The 17,872-nt window shown below is 43.3% G+C and overlaps 1 protein-coding gene across 1 annotated transcript in view; it reads right to left on the bottom strand.

The window, feature by feature from the left end:
- KIF5C (kinesin family member 5C) overlaps window positions 1-17,872 on the bottom strand; it is a 164,652-nt gene that overhangs the window by 89,117 nt on the left and 57,663 nt on the right. The window contains exons 3-7 of the mRNA XM_040475008.1: window positions 15,410-15,483; window positions 8,504-8,608; window positions 4,071-4,119; window positions 3,741-3,796; window positions 2,955-3,042 (exon numbers count right to left, since the gene is read on the bottom strand). Of these exons, the coding sequence (XP_040330942.1) occupies window positions 2,955-3,042; window positions 3,741-3,796; window positions 4,071-4,119; window positions 8,504-8,608; window positions 15,410-15,483 (372 nt within the window). The remainder of the gene's footprint in view (window positions 1-2,954; window positions 3,043-3,740; window positions 3,797-4,070; window positions 4,120-8,503; window positions 8,609-15,409; window positions 15,484-17,872) is intronic.

Below are 17,872 nucleotides of genomic sequence, written 5' to 3'. Positions count from 1 at the left end.
CAAAGGCAAACCTATAGACAGATGAAAGACAGCCCAGAAATAAACCCTCACGTAAAATGGTCAGAAGAATTTTCAACAAGAGTGTCGAGATCACATGCAAAAAAATGAAGTTGGACTCTTACCTAGTCGATATATTAACATAAAAAGGATTAAAAACCTACATGTAAAAGCTAAAATTATAAACCCTTAGAAGAAAACATAAGGGAAATGTTTCATAACACTGAGTTTACCAATGATTTCTTGGCAATAACACCAAAACCTTAAGCAACAACAAGAAAAATAGATAAATTGCACTTTATCAAAATTAAACTTTTATTCATGAAAGGAAGTATCGACAGAATGAAAAGGCAACCCACAGAATGAGAGACAAGATTTGCAAATCACATATCTGATAAAGAATTTAGATCAAGAATAAGATAAGAGCTCCTATAAATCAACAACAAGAATAAAACAACCTAATTATAAAATGAGCAAAGGACCTAAACAGACATTTCCTCAAAGACAATGTACAAATGGCCAATAAACACATGAAAAAATGCCAACCATCACTAAACATTAGTGAAGTGCAAATCAAACCACAGTGACCTCACACATCACACCTATTAGCATGGTTACTGAAAACAAAAATAGCAGCGCCTGGATGACTCAGTCGGTTAAGTGTCCAACTCTTGATCTCAGTTCAGGTCATGATCCCAGAGTTGTGGAATCCAGCCCCGCATTGGGCTCCATGCTGACTGTTGATGGTGGAGACTGCTTAAGATTCTCTCTCTCTCTCTCTCTCTCTCTCTCTCTCTCTCTCTCTCTCCCCCTCTCCCTCCCTCCCTCCCTCTGCCCCTCTCCCCATCTCACTCTAAAATAAATACATACATACAAACATAAATACATCAATAACCTTTAAAAGAAACAAAAATAGAAGTAATGGCAAGGATGTGGAGAAATTAAAACTTGCGCGCTCTTGTTGGTAGGAATGTAAAATGGTGCAGCTGCATGGAAAATAGCATGGCAGTTCCTTAAAAACTTCAAAGTACAATTAACATATGATCCAGCAACTCCAGTTCTGGGTATATGCCCAGAAGAACTGAAAGCAGACACTTGAACAGATATTTATACAGCCATGTTCATAGCAGTATTATTCACAACAGCCAGAAGGTGGAAGCAACACAGGGTCTACACGTCTAACTATGGATGAATGAATAAACAAAATGCAGTATACATGTACAACAGAATATTAGCATTTCAAAAAGAAAGGAAATTCTGACATACGCTACATATTGGATGGACCTTGCAGACGTTATGCTGCGTGAAACAAGTCACAGGAGGACCTATGTTACTTCACTTATGTGAGGCAGCTAGAGTGGTCGAATCCATTGAGACACAAAGTAGTGTAGTGGTTACCAGGAGTTGGGAAGAGGAAGTGTGGGGAGTTATTGTTCGATGGGCATGGGGTTTAACTTGGGGATGATTAAATTCTGGAAATGGATAGTGGTGATAGTTGTACAGCATTGTGAATGGATGTAAGGCTACTGAATTGTACCCATAAAAACGGTTAAAATGGTAAGTTTAATGTTATGCGTATCTTACCAAAATCATTTAAAAACCAGCTTACCAGAATGATAAGAAAACTAGTAATGTTCTAGACCAACAGTTCTGAACCAAGGGGCCAAGATGGATTGTCAAGTATGTCCTGAATAACTCATGACTAACAACAGCTGAAGAAATCAAGTAAATAATTTACCTATAAATGAGAGATACTATTATGATAAGAATATCAGGCTTACATTCTTTCAAGTATATGTGTAAGCAGAAGAGAAATAAGTAGAATTTAACCTACACTGTATATATGTCTAGGCTCACCTATGAAATCTGCCACATATGTAATTATCGTCTGATAGTAGGTTGGGTAAAGAACAGGTTGAGAATTACAGTTCTGGGTGACAGAATCATAGAGCCTTGGATGGGAGAGACTTAAAGAGGCTTGACCAGTCAACCAACCAATGCCTTAATCTCTTGTATACGTCACAGGGAACTCCCTGCCCCTCTAGGCAGCAGGCTTTACTTGGGGCAGCTATCAGGATCAGAGAGTTCTTGTGGTTGGTCAAAACCTGCCCCCCTGTAGCTTCCACAACCCTGGGTGGTCCACCATTTGGATCATACAAAGCACACTAAGTTTCTTAATGACAGCAACTTGAACACATTGAGAAATAGTACATCGTCCATATGTCCTCCTCAGAGTTTTTTCTTTCTTCCAAGCTAGGAATCCCTAGTTCTCTCAGCTCCTCTTCATCTGAACTCACTCTGGTTTGTCCACATCCCTCCGAATAAGACAGACAGCCACCATCTTTTCATGGAGCCTCTGCTGCTCTAACAACTTATGACCACTTCCCCAAGGTGCGTGCAAACACCGAGGAAGGCAATGCAAGAAAAACAAGCTGACCTGAACACGCCTGTGATTAACACAGCCTAGAAAAGTTTTCAATAACGCTCCCAGCTCTTTCTGAGCTCCTCCTGGCTTTTCTTTTCCCTTTTTACACAGGGCAGAAATCTAGTGTGGTTTCTTTCCACACATATGACTGGCCATATAAAATTTGCTCATTTGTAATTTTTTTTAACCTGAACAACAACATGATTGAAATACATTTAGAAGCTGACTTTTAATCCCCTTGTCTCAGTGGGTTGCTTGTTTTCCCCAGGGTCCAGACAAAGGGTGCTGCCAGGGCCCAGAGAACCTCACCCGCTATTTCCCAGAGTTCCCTGCACAGCAGAAGGCACTGCTTCCCACGATGTGCCTAGATGCACTCAGACTGCACACACCTGTGTGTCTGCATCCAAGCCACTGCTTTACAACTGCCTTCCCCTGAATTATTTCCTTTGGACCTCATAACCCAGCCATCCTGGCGGGTGGGCAGATACTTGTACCCTGACTCACGGGGGAGGGAACAGGACACCAAGCTTACTTGTTACAGCCACATGTCGGTTTGCTTTGCCTTCATCTATCACATCCATGACTTCCTCGGGGCTTGACACAAAGCGCTCGGTGCACCCCTGCAAAAGAGTCGGTTCAGGTTCACCGTTAAAGGACTGGAAAACACCGGTATTTTAAGACAGCTAAACATTTTCCCATTTTTCTCCTAGAGGTGCAGATTAAGAGAAAGGCTCCAGTGTTGATCCCACCACTTTTTCTCCTGCTTCTGGCTTGAATTCTACATGAAAAAGAAGTCTGAGCAAACCTTGGGAAACCCAGAAGTAAACCATAAAAGAAATGCCAGATTTGCCTAGATTTTTAAATACCTGTTCTTACTCAACAGCATGAGTTTCTGTTTCTGAGACAGAATAAAGAAAACCAGTGACAGAAAAAGAAATGGATGAAATTTTGCTTTGCCTTCCATTCTAGTCCCCAACTTTAGTTAGACACATTCTAGACATGATGCTCTGCTGGGCTTCCCCTAACTACAACGTATAAGCAATTATCCTCCATATAAAAGCCTCTTCACATGTGAATAATAAGTATTTGTTCACTTCTCCAATTCTTACCTTATGTGATTAGACATCTGTGGTATATTTACAGAGATACAACTGGAGAAATTAAATGTCTATTTTTTTTACCAGATGAATATTAAATGTAAGGAACATGATGAAATACCTCCATACACTTTATAGGTAACGTTGTGAGCATATTACGTAATAATTATGATGACAGTGACCGGAGACAAGTCAATTGCATCATCAAGTTTTCCTCATACCTTTACATACGGGACTCTGTTTTTGTCTTCATGAACAGCCAAGTTCGTCTTGGATACTACAGAGATAATAATGATGGCATGCAGAGGAGAGAAGAAAAGTTAAAGACTCAGTATTGGAGGATAAAGAGAAATTGTTACCGAAGACAGGCAAATCTCATGTCTTTGCCATACGCGAGTTTAAGCCTTGGCTGAGAACAAGCAGATAGTGTAAAGACAATAAAAGATCTCTGTATTTTCATTAGTTCCTTAAGCAGAAGTGCTGTGAATCCTTTCAGGCTCCCTGGACCTTACTTACAGAGCAAATAGAGGACAAGCATTCAGGTTACTCACCATCCAGTAAGTCCCTGATTTTGTCCAAGTAGATCTCAAAATAGGAAACCTAGTGAAAAACAAATGGAGTTTGAAACAGAAATGCCACACTGTATTTAAAAACTACCACTATTAAAACTCATAGAAGGTCTTTGGCATGTACGGCTAAGAAGAGCAAGAAGAGGGGCCACAACGTGTGAAGAGCTGGCCGACTCTCCGGGCTCTCCAGCCTCCTGTCGCGTCAGCCTGCTCTGCGGGCCGCTGCCCAGTGAGGCCACTCTCCGTGCTTGACGGCCTCTGTGGTCTTGACTCAGGTGCTCCTTACATTGTGTGCTGGGCATCCACTCACAGAACGACTCTCCTTTTCACCCTATGTGAGCGCCAAGCAAACTTCTAGGTAGGACAACAGTTGCAACAGAAACGTCCTTCACGAGCAATTGTCAAAAATCAGTAGGCCTCTCCTCATGTGTGACACTGACACCCTCACCAGACTGGGATGAAACACTCACATGAAGAAGTAGGGACTGGAATAAGGGCACTTTGCTTGGAACTACAAGAGCTCAAAGGCAACAGGGAGAGAGCTGCTGATGGTGGCCAGCTTTGGGGAGTCCAGGAAGGGTCCGAACAAAATGTGATTTAATGAAAGACAGACTAGACTGCGAGAGGGAAAGGAAGCCTTCCCGTCAATTATTCTCAAACGCCAGCCCAGAACCACCTGCATCAGCATCATCAATAGCCTTTGTTTAAATTGCAGAGTCATGAACCCTATTGTAGTCCTGCTGAATCAGAATCTCCAGGAACAGGTCCCAGGAATCTGCTTCTAATCCCTGGTTAGTTCTTATGTCAGCTGACCTCTGAGAACAGCTTTAACTAGATATGCGATCTTGGGGGTTTAATTCACATGTAACCGAGACGAGAGGCCTCAGTTTTCCCATCTGTCAAATGAAGCCATTTGGACTCAATGATGTCAAAAATTCTGTCTAGGATTCTGCACTTTTTGTCTACACCTGCCTTCTGCCTCTCAGATCAACTTTTCTTTCTCTCATGTTTATGGGTTTTCTTGAAACCTAAACAAAGGAATGGATAAACAAGTTTTTAAGGAAGAAAAAAGGTGCCAAAATAGTTGTAAAGTTGGAGTGTAACTCTACAGGTGAAACCTCACCCCTGCATCCTAGCTCTGAACCAGTTCTACCTCTGGTTGTGGGAAGTGAAGCTTCCCCAACTCAAGGCTAATCCTCACCAACTCAGCCCCACTTATTACCTTGTCTGTGTCTCAGCCTGGAGCCTAGTGACTTCCCAGTTTCTCTGAGAGCTGGGCTTCAAACTCTGGAACCTGTACCTGGCCATCCTCTCCACGTTGCCTGTCTCCCTAACAACCTGAGCCTGCCTGATCATCTGTCAAACTCCCCAGTCACCAAGCCTCGCACATCACAGACACACCTAGTTGACCTTGGAAAGAATCACTGCTCCTGAAACTTCTTCCTGTGGCTGGAATCCTAGGGTCTGTTTGGCCTCTAATCTTACACATCTCTCATTCAGCCTCCCTGTGGCCAACTCAACCCTGGTTCCAACCCATTCTATTGCATTTCAAGACTGCCTGGCTTTCATTAAGACTTCTGCATCTTTGAGGGGCACCTGGGTGGCTCAGTCAGTTAAGTGTCTGACTTTGGCTCATGGTCTCGTGGTCTGTGAGTTCAAGCTCCACATCGGGCTTTCTGCTGACAGCTCAGAGCCTGGAGCCTGCTTCAAATTCCGTGTCACCCTCTCTCTGCCCCTCCCTTGCTTGCACTCTGTCTCTGTCTCTGTCTCTCTCAAAAATAAACAAACATTAAAGAAGATTAAAAAAAAAAAAGACTTCTGTATCTTTGAGATGTACACATGTATCCTTATTTCCATAGATTACAGAGAAATTACACTAAAAAGCAGTCATAAATTACATGTCAACAAATATGGCAATTAAAATCCTGTTCACATTTAATATCTTCTTTTACCACAGAAGATACTGGTGCTTGAGTTGGGGGAGGGGGATGATTTTGTTATTTTTGTCATTGCAAATGCTTTATGAGACCAGGTGGAAGAAAAAGAAATATGCAATTGTTTTGCATTAAGAAATTGCATGTTCAGAAATAATGTTTAAAACCTCTATGGGGCTCACTTTAAGGAACAGATTTTCAATAGTGTTTTAATCAAGCCTCCTTTTCTTGATTAAGCCTGTCACTGCTCAGTTCAAATATGGAACAATCGCTAGCCTTCCCACTTACAATTATGATGTATGAAATAAGTGAGCATAACTACAAATGCAGAACAGAAAGCCAGACTGTAAAATTCAGCCCTGGAGACTTGGGTGTTGTTTCTTCTCTCCTGCTTCATGCTGGGGCTGTTTTTATCTTAATAAGATTCACACTATTTTGAGGGCAGTAATTGGTTTAACATCTTACTCTGGGATTATCCCATAAGAACCCTACAGTAGTTTAAGGTATTTAAATGCAAACAGCCTTAAAGATGTACTAAGCTCCTAAATCTTGATCCCATCAAAGCAACAGGCTTCTGCATCCTTAGATATAAAGAACCCTGGCAAAGAGGAGAAACCAGCATTAGCTAATAAAGGGAGGAAAAAGATTTATAAAGTAAAAAGACTTGCCAGATCTAATTTATAATGGGGCAAACAGTTGTTGCCTTGTTTTTGTATAATTTAGGAAAGGCACATAGCAGAAATAAGTAAGGTGGAAGTTTAACGTAATGGAAAGGTGTTGCACTTGGGATTGGTTAGACCAAGAGTCTAATAACCTGATCTGTAACTGCTGCCAATAACCTGATATGTAACTATGGCCAGCCAGTGCTGTCTTTAAACTTCAGTTTCTTCATCTCTAAAATGATGGGCCTAGGGGTGCCTGGGTGGCTCCGTCGGTTAAGCGTCCAACTTCACCTCAGGTCATGATCTCGCAGTCTGTGAGTTCAAGCCCTGCGTCAGGCTCTGTGCTGACAGCTCAGAGCCCGGAGCCTGTTTCCGATTCTGTGTCTCCCTCTCTCTCTGACCCTCCCCCGTTCATGCTCTGTCTCTCTCTGTCTCAAAAATAAATGAATGTTAAAAAATTTTTTTTAAATGATGGGCCTAGTACACTAACCCAGCCTTAAAGAATGGTCAGCCTCTTGGCTCATGTCCTCAGCACCAAGTCTTCTTAGAACTGCCTGTGTCTCTTCCTCACCCCCTGTCCACACCGTCCCCAGTCGCCATGGCAGGAACTCAGCCAGCCATGTGTATCCTGGACAACACTAATCAGAGCTGGGGGCAAGCCCTGCTGTAGGCTAGGCCAAGGAGCCCACTCCCTGGGGAATTAGGAATCGGGAATAAGGGATGTGGAGCAGGAGCTACCATGGTCCTTCTCCCCTTACCCATGCACCCCCTGAACAAAGATAAAGCAAGCAGACAGAAATGCAGGGACTGTAACAGGGATAGAGTTTCTTTCGGGTGTGATGAAAATGTTCTGGAATTAGTGATCATAATTGTGTAATTTTTGAAATATAGTAAAAACCATTAAATTGTACACTTAGAAAATGAATTTTATGGTGCATGAAATGTATCTCAAGCTTTTTAATTTAAAAAAAATTTTTAAAGGAAAAGCAGGGTCTGGATTCTTACTTTTCTACAACCCCCAAGCCACATGCCTTCACGTTTTGTACCTTATAACAGTTTTCTCTAGTTGCTTAAACAAGTGGCTTTCAATCTCTTGCAAACAAAGGAGCTCCAATGAATATACCCCTAATACTCAATGTTATGAATTAACAGCTATAGTTAAGAGATTAAAAATTTCTTTCAATTCAAATTTACGTCAGAGCAGAGGTTCTGGTTTAAAACAAACAAACAAACAAAAAAAACCAGGAAGGATAATACCCTTCCCTACTACTTGTCAAAGTGTGTTTCCCAAAACACTATTCTATCATACCCCAAAAGGAGAAAAATATGTCCACCGTCAAATACGCAGGAAAATGTAATATACTACATGTCCCCTTTGTAGAATTATACTGCATAATAGCATGTTTAACTTGTGATGAATTTAACATTTTTTGACAAAACATTTTTCCAGCTTATTTGGCCACATAAACCTTTTCCCTGGTAACCCACCTATTAATATGAGGGACCTGCAACATACTTTGGGAAATGCTGTCCTCACCCAATCATAGACACATTCTAGTCACATCTCTAGAAATCTACAGAGTAAGTATAGAATGCAAACAACTATCAAGATGATTCCATCCTAAAGAAAGCTTTTACTTTATCTCAATTATTTCCTCAGTATTAACCTGAACCATTAAATAACTATGGCTTTGCCTATGATGGCACGTCATCTAAAATACATAAAAATCATCTTTTATGTACACAGAAAAAGAAGAAAGCTAAGAAACATGATTTGGGGCTCAGTTTCTTCTCCTTGGACTTAATCAAGGGCACTTACCTTGATATGAAACTCCAGGTTTTCATCCATGGAATAGATATGGTCAAAGATGTCGTGCGCGATCCTTGGGATGATCCCCATGAGTTGAGGGTCATGTAGCTTCCCCTAGTGAGTGAAAAAACACAAGCACAGGGAACTAAAGAGTGCTGGGAAACCTGTCTGAGAGAAGGGACCATATGTGGATGCACGAACAGAACACCGTGGAAGAGGGAACACCCATACACCTATGTCTGCTCCCTTGGAGGGTCTACCTGACAGGCAAACAGACCGTTAAGTTCATGGAAATAGATCAGCATGTTGCTCTTTTTACCAGCAGTGGGGGGCTTGTTCTGTCCCCAAAAATATTCACTCCTGCTGCCGCTCATGGCAGCAAATGGGTGTATGTGGGTAAGGGTGTGGGTAGAAGGGAGGAGGGCAGGACGGCAGGAGGGCGGGAGGAAGACTGAGATTATAGGGTGACTATCACATCCCAAAGGTGGTTTTTGTTTTGAAATTTTTACAAACTGATCAGAAGTTACAAGTCCAAGTTAATCTGCGTTAATAAAACCACCTTGAGAGCTGATAGTTTCTTTTATGTCATCATTGCTCAAAAATTTCTCACCTTATTCTAGAAAAACCTTCAGTATCGCTTCACAAACCAATCAAGAAAAGCAATTTCATCGATTTCTTAAAAATCCATAATTCCCAGCCTGAATTGTTCAAGTAATTTTTGGTTCTTTCCTTTCCTTTTCTTTTCTTCTCTTTTTTTTGGGGGGGGGGGGCTGTTTCTAATACTTAAATCCATTTGTAATATATTCTCTTATTCTTTTACCCCCCTTTTTTCTCTGAGAGAGGTCTAGCCCTCTCTTCCCATGCAGCCAGCGCCCCTAGGAACCCTCCTCAAACCCTAAGGCGGGGGGGCGGGGGGGCGTTGAGGGATATTTTATCTAAGGGGTAATGGGTTAGATGAGTTCTTCTGTGATTTGAACTATTTTACTAAATCCATGTTTAAGATCCAGATTTGCCACCTCTGAAAACTTTCAAAAAAGATATCCCGTAGTATTTGAAAGCAATTCCTAAAGAAGAGTTCTAGAAGTATTTACAGTGGCAGCCCTAGCAAGGGCTCCCAGAGAGCCTTTCTTACTCCCACGCTCCAAGTTCTATTCGGTTCCATGTTAAACCACCCATCAGTGCACAAACATATAGTCTGCAGGTCTAAAGTAATCGTTGGCAATAGTATTCCCAGAGTTTTTCAGACCTTCAGAAAGTTATAAAACTCTGGGGGAAAAAAAAAAAACCTGGAACTATAAGAAAATCACAAAACCCGTCTTACTCTTCAGTCTCCCAAGGACACCAATAGCCTTCAGCAACACGATGACTCATATCCTTGTTCCAAATCTCCCTGCCACCTGGAAGACCTGCTTTGTTTTCCTCAATCAGATCTTCTTTATCCTTCGGGGATTCACCACATAGCTCCTCTTTGACAGGTTGACTTTCAAGCCAATATTTGAGTTACCAAAAGCAAGAAGTCACATGGACCCTGGCACTAACTCCAGGCCACAAAGCGCTTTACATTGTGAATCCTCCTTTGCACACCTGATCCCTAACCTTCCACTCTCTTGAAAGCAAGAGAAAAGCTGACTTTAGATATATCTGTCCTCTGGCAAAGCTTTCTTACCCAGGAAAATGGGTTCTCTCCTGGAATGCCTTCATCTGCTAAGAATCCTATATCATTTGATATCTTTATATTGCTTTTTGTTTGACTGTACAGTCCCTAAAGGCAAGGTGGCCAGCGCATATGTATTTCTTCCCACTTCTTATGATACTTAGTATGATGTCTACTGCATAGAATTATTGTAGAATATAAATTAAACAGTAAACATAAAGTGCTTAGGGACAATAAATGTTAGCATTATATTATTCAGCTCATATTAGGTTCTCATTAAGCAGTCGTTGGGGTTTATTTGACCTGAAGAGTCTGAAAATATATTTCTATCCCAGACCATTAACATATATCTTAGGAAAATAGCCCCGAATGACTGAGACACAGAGTTTCTCAAATGTTGGTAATCTTACTTCTCACAGGCCATCATAAACATCAAACACTGGGCCCTGCATGCTCAGGACTATGAAAATTGCTGGCAGAAATGACCCGGACAGTGAAAGGGGTGCCTGGGTGGCTCAGTAGGTTAAGTGTCTGACTCTTGATTTTGGCTCAGTTTATGATCTCATGGTTCACGGGTTCAAGCCCCATGTGGGGCTCAGCTCTGACAGTGTGAAGCCTGCTTGGGATTCTCTCTCCCTTGCTCTCTGCCCCTTCCCCACTCACACTCCCTAGATAAATAAACAAAAACAAACAAACAAATAATTAAGAAATGACACAAGACAGTGAAAACACAGATCTCTCTCCAGTCAAATGTCATGATGCCATTGGGTCAATCCACCTCAGAGAGTCTGAGGAGTGTTCCCCCACGCTCCCCCAGAACCCTTCAATAATCCATCATAATCCTTCAGCTTCTCCTCAGTGCTTCACAGACAAAGAAGAACGAGTGATAATTCACAAATCATTTATAAATGACTCCAATCTGTTTCTCTAGATACTTTCCCTTTCAAAAGGTTTATCTTCCAATTGATTTCTGGCTCACACAAATATTGACATCCCTTTGTTTGCCTTTGTCAGGGTAAGAACCAAGGCAGAACCAGGGATGAGTCTGCGACACTCCCTGTTGCTTCCCTGAAGCCCGCACCCAAAAACCACATGAGAGGGAAGGACATGTTAATTTGGAGAAAGCATGATAATACCTCCATTCCCATGGTCACGGAAGTGACACTCAAATCTAGCAAAGGTTTAGGGGCTGGGATGCTTGATCTAGCTCATAAGCCCAGGAGTGGTGACAGCTGAGGCTTTATGTTCAGTACACACTGAGCCTGCCAACACAGTGTGTGTGTATGTGTGTGTGTGTGTGTGTGTGTGTGAGAGAGAGAGAGAGAGAGAGAGAGAGAGAGAGAGAGAGAGAGAGATGTAGTGTGGGGGTGTGAGTGGTGTTGAGAGGGTGTTGATGTGTGTGGTGTATGTATATAAGACGGAGGGGTGCTCAATAAAGGTCTTCACTCTTTCTTCAAATAAAATACACAAACACACACACAATAGTCACCTCAGGTGATAAAAGGTGGTAAAAAGCAGAGAGCTATAGAAATTCAGAGAACAGAGAGTCCTTTCCAGCTGTGGTGATATGAGATGGCTTCCCTGAGGGACACCAAATCTTGAGAGATGGAGATCAGGATGGGCAAGAAGCAGGAAGATGAGATGAGAGGAATGCAACAGAGGCATAGGAACTGAGAAACAATAACCTATTAAGAGAGCCATGACAAGTTCAGTTGGCTGGAGGATCAGGGATGGACTTGAGTAGCAAAGGAATGTCCCGCTTCACCATCTTTCTTCTCCCAGAAAACACAAAGAACATTTGTATACTTGTATCCTACATAATCCTCTTCCAAAACTTCTCCCACTTCTGAATGTGACCTTCTTGGAACATGTGTGAAAGAAGAAACCAGACCCAGGCCACTGGCCGCAGAACAAGACTCCCTTTGTTCTAGCCCCAGTTGCCTTCTCAACCTCCCAAGCAGGATGGTTTCCTGAAACACTTAAGATGGGAAAGCAGGCGGCCCGTCAGCTCACACGAGCACCAATGCATTCGGACAGGCTCATTAAAAATCACTCGGCTGGCTCAGCTCAGCAGTGGGGTGGCCTGCACCATTCCACGGGCTCCCGGTGCCCTTGTGGGCAGAAGGAAAAACAGCGTGTCTCCATCTGTCTAAATCGGTGCTGAAGAGGGACACAAAGCAAGGCACGGGGCCCAGAGAAGCCCTCCCGGGCAACACACACTGAACGAAGGTCCAGCCCTCCCTTCCCCTGGATAGCCAGCACCGCCAGCAGCCCTCCCTCACCCCAGCCCTAGAAGCACCGGCTGCACCTGCCCTGGGCCCAGTGCACCACGGTGCCCTACCAAGCCTGGCATCAGCACTGTCAAGTGTTTCCTATTTTTACTGAAAATCCGCCTTAAATGCTCCATCTTCAGAAGCTAATCTTTCCAATTTTATGTAGGCTTATCTGTTTGTTCTCCTCAATAGAAAGTAACGGAATCACCACTGGATGTCAGACCAAAAATGAGGGGATTAAAATGAAAAACAGCTTTAAAATGTGACAGCTCTGTCCATTCAGGGAGTTAACATCCCCTTCCAAAAGCCTTTGAAAGATCACAATGTATAATTCCGAATACATAAAATCCTTTCAGATGGTGCAAGCCCTGCAGGTTTTTTTTGTTTTTTTTTTTTAATTTAATTGCATTGCAGGGTCCTGGATTTTTTTGGTCTCCCACAGTGTCTATGACTTCGGCTTGGGGCTTCTCCTTTCCTCTGTTTTCCTCTAAAGTATCCCCTACCGTCTTTCCAATCTATAATCACCCTACAGAAAGAACGAAACTAAGTGTCTGTGGGGGCAGGGGGATGCTGGGAAAGGGCTCCCATCTGCCCCACCCCGTCCTCCCGTGGACACAAACATGTGATATTCAGAAGTCACAATAAAGAAAAGCAACCCCTTACAATCAACCTGTTAAAACCGATGAGGATGAAAAGGCTACAGAACTTTGGCAGCTATGAGAGGAACCCGCACAGAAGCCAGTTCCCTTTAGGGGGCCATGGGTCCCTCTGGGCCCACAGCAGTGCTGCAGGCCTTGTAAGGTTCACGCTGTGAGACAGAGGGCTCCAGATGCTCTCATCTAACACAACATCTCCGATTTTGGTTTTAAAGAGCTGGCATACCTCTTTGCCATCTCCTCACACCCACCGATTCCCCCCGCACACAACACAAACTAAGATTTTACTCTGGGGACAGGTCTCTCCTTTGATGGTTTACAATTTAAATTTCTGACATTTAGCAAATATCTTGTATTTCCCAAAGATGAATTAATTCGAAAGCCAAAAAGGTCATTCTTGTAAACATTCCCTATGATTGGGGGGTGGGGGTGGGGGAGTTCTAAATATTGCACTTTTATTGTTGTTTTATATACCATTTGGTAATTTTCCAAAAACCTGGAGACTGATGGATACCATCATGAGATGCTCTCTCTCTCTCCCTCTCTCTCTCTCTCTCTCTCTCTCTCTCTCTCATGCCTTATGAAGGAGCTATTGTCACAGCTACTGGGAAGGCTGGCACTTAGGAAATCTATAACTGCAACTTTTCTGGTGCCTAGAAGGTCAAGGGTCTGGGGCTCAGCAAGAGAGGCAGGCGAGGGGCTGGCCATGCCCGCGTCTCACTGCAGGAGAACATGAGGTGCAAGAAGACAGGGGGCCAAGGTTCAGGGGTCAGGCGACAGTCCTACTCTGTACAGAAGCAGTGGCAAATAAACCTGATGCCTCCTTTAATCTCTGCAATCTCTGAACCACTGTCCACTGCAAAATGGGTGAACGTAAGTCAACACCACAGAAACGAGATCCCCCAGAGTCCGATGCACACTTGAAATCGGTGTGAGCAGAACATCAGAGCCTCAAGGTTTTTGCCTCAGGCCTTTGAAATCTCCTCTTCAATAGGAATGATTCATAAGCTAAACCGATTCTGCAGCGGCTGGCCAGCCGGCCGGCTCACTCAGAGACATTCCCAGGAGGGTACCGTACATGAAAATCCTAAGCTTGAAGGATCAAGGATTCATCTTACCCTGCTGCTTGTAAGCTGAATTCCCCAAACTTCCTCTGCACAGTTTCTTGTAACAACCACTCTTCTACCTCTCCTCACCTGTCAAGGGAGGCTTTTAAAGAATTATCCTCCCTGAAGGGCTTACAGGAGTCTGTGGCAAAAAGCAGGAACAGAAGACACAAAGGGGGCCAATTTTGTCCGCAGACGTGCCGTGTCTGGAACACAGCCTGGAGCCGCAGACCTCCACCGCCAACAATTTGCACTGGGGTCACACCTTTGAGAGCTCACAGGGGCAGGTATGTAAGTTAATGACAGAGGATGCTGCACGTACATTCATACTCTCTTGCAGTGTGCAGGGATGGGGCCAGTGTGGACTGGACAGGGCATGAGGGTATCAATTCAACAACTATTTTATGGAGCCCCTCCCAGGTGACAGTTGCTGTTTCACACAGTGGAAATGTCAATAAACAGGCAAACAAGACAATGAAGAGCTCTGCTCTAGTGAAGTTTACACTTTATATTAGGTTGAAATTTCATCCAGTGTCATAGAATCTTCATAAGTAATCTCTACACCCCTACACCCCACGTGGGGCTCGAACCCACAACCCCAAGATCAAGAGTCCCACACTCCACTGACTGAGCCAGCCATGTGCCCCAGGATCTTCAGAATTTTCAACCAGATTTAGAAACTTAGAATTATGTGAAATCATCCCATTTTAAACACTGCCTGCAATTTTAAAATATGTATAGTAATAATAAATTTTATATAATGTAAAACATGCTGTATAGTCCAAACAAAAATATACCTATGGGCTGAATTTGGTCCACAAACCAACTTCTTTAAGTCTCTGACATACAGTTCTTTGGAGGAGACTCACCTCCCCAGAGTAGCCCCACTCCTTTAAACCCTTAGGGACTTTCGCAACAGACTTTCTCAGTGAGATTAGGGCCACAGGCCCTAGGATACTCACACCACTGTTCAGCTTGTTGATGATTCTTTTCTAATAGAATTTACTACTTCCATTTTGAGAGAGCTACCAACAAAGGATTTTTTTTAAATTCTGAACTCCTGAGATTTTATTACTCACCATTATTTTAAAACTCCACGGAGACAAAATAAATCGGTCAAACATGACCAGCCCCTTAGCCATCTGCCTTGCATAGCCAAGGGGCCACACGCACCTGAATTTGGCCAGCCACACAGAGGCTGCCATCACAGCATGCTGCAATCTTACCTCCATGGTGTGTGTTTTTCCTGATGAAGTCTGTCCATATGCAAAAATCGTCCCGTTATAACCTTCAAGGACATCTGCAAGCAAGAAAAGAAATTAAAATTAACTCATTACTTTGATCATATGCTAGTGTTGGTTCCATATTTTAAAATTACATTTTCCAAATGGCCCATCTCATTTTTCACACAAACGATGTCTTTCAGCTCCATTTGCATTTTAAGTAGAATTGTGAGATAAAAGCATAAATGAAGGCCTCCACTGTTCCACAAATAAAAAGAAATATACTCACATTCCTACACTACATATTAATGAAAAAGAAGGCAGACACCCTTTCTCCCAGTAACATCAACATTAAAACAGACTATCGAGCAGTACACTCTCTTTTAGTTGAGAGATACTTGAGTTTTCTTCTCTAAGTTGATCTCCTGAGACCAGTCAGAGGAAGAAAAACATTATCAGGGTCCTGAGTCTCTGGAATGAAGTGTAGAATAGAATTTCTTTGCTAAAGATCTGATTTGGGTCAGTTTAAACACTGGCCCAGGCGAGCTTCTTAGGAAGGTTTCTCAGGAAGGCTGCACGGAGCCCCTTCAGAACCGAGCAAGTCCCGAGCCTGGGAGGACAGGCCCCCCCACTCTGTAATCCTGGCCACATGGTGACAATCCAATCAGCCCAGAAACCACCGGGGCCCTGACTCAAAGTTCATGCCTCTGTTATTTCAGTGACTGCTAGCAGGCCAGCCCAGGCCCATCAGCATCAGGAATTTCTTTTAATTACACAATGAGCATACTGTGCAAACCTCCACACAGGGCAGGCCAGCCTCCATTTCGCACAGGGACGAGGGGAGGCGTGCAGACAGAGGCTGCTTTGCACTGCAGATTATCTGTGGGAATTCTTTCAAAGCAGCAGAGGTGATTAAAATATATTTCCCTCAACCCTCCCTCATCCACATCAACATCACCAGAAGGGATATAGTACATAATTAATATCATTGACCCAACATCTCTACGTAAGAGGAGGAAGTCTCATTCCTGAAAGGACAGTGGGGGCAACAAGAGGAACCCCCTAATGAGGTGTCCTTTTTCAGGGCTATGTACAAAATCATCACTCTAGGCCATCAGCTCCATTTAGTTCAGGCCCTAGGTAGGTTGGTTATTTTGTGTTTTGGGCCTCTCTGAATTCTATAATGTCAGTTAATATTTGTTGTTTGGTTAGCTTTTCTAAAAAATTTTTCAATACACATTTTATTGATCTGAGGTTACTGGAGGGTGAACTGAGATCAGAACAGAAAGTGGGATTTTCCTTTAGGAAGCTAAAAAAAAAAAGAGAGAGAGAGAGAAAGTAAGCAGATTTTTTTTTTTTTTTTTAATTCTAGCAGCCCTTAAGAGTTTGTGTCAAGCTATATTGAGAGAGAGAGAGAGAGAGAGAGAGAGAATGTTCACACATATCAAACTTCTAACTTCTGGTAATGGTTTCCTTGGTAACAGGAGAAGCAGAAACTTAAAGACTACAATGTACGGGCTAGAGGTTCAAGCTTCAGTTTTCACAAAAATGTCAACTTGGTCAGAGAAAAGATTCAGGGTGGAAAGCCTTTATAGGACCATGAATGTGATGTGCTTTGAGGGGCACAAGAGGTTACCACCCTGCAACTGGACTTTTAACATTCTATATTCATGGCATAAACAACTCCAGGCCACTGGAATGCCAGCCATAATCACAGCACTAAAGTTTCTATTTATTAGAAATTAAATATCTGTCGCTGAACTGCAAGGGCTTCCTTACCTGAAGCCCCCGTGCGGGAAGCACTCTGGGACCTTCCAGCCCAGGCTGTAGGGCAGGGGTGAGGAGGCCGAAGCCAAGTGTCCAGCTCCCTCTGCTCCTCCTAATAGGCCTGCTGGCCACCCTACAGGTGCATACGCTCACAGGAGGAGGCTCTGGACAACATCCACACGGTAAAGAAAGCTCAGTTCAGCCTGAGCCCCACTGACAGAAGAAAGCCCAGCACATGCTTCTGCCTCTGCCAGGAAGCAGTGGGGCCAGGGCACCTGAATTCGGCTCCTCTGGCCGGGGCCCACCCCTCCAACTCCAACCTCCCCAACCAGAAGGTACAATCCTATTAGCTCCTGGTTGGCTGCTGCTCCCCAAAGTCCTGCGGGGTAAAGCCTGGGACATGTAGACAAAAATAAGCACTCACAGAGAGCACCACTTCCTCCGGAGCAGGGAGCTGAGGAGCAACTGAGACCCCACTGGGAGAGTCCTTGACCGTTGGTTGCTGCTTTTAAACATGGAGTGCAATTACTGTTGTTATTATTATTTTAAGTAAAAGGGAGCACATAAAACCCCATCAAAACAAACTCTGCTTGACCTTTAAAGTACTATATACGATCATGTTAAAATTAATTCATTGTTGGAGAACTATCTCTAGTGTTCAAGGATGAACAGACCTGATGTCCTCTATCAATGCAATTG

Source organism: Herpailurus yagouaroundi, unplaced genomic scaffold (genome assembly GCF_014898765.1).
Source record: "Herpailurus yagouaroundi ecotype Mexico unplaced genomic scaffold, PumYag 140, whole genome shotgun sequence".
Taxonomy (NCBI): domain Eukaryota; kingdom Metazoa; phylum Chordata; class Mammalia; order Carnivora; family Felidae; genus Herpailurus; species Herpailurus yagouaroundi.
This window is presented reverse-complemented; position numbering and strand designations above follow the sequence as displayed.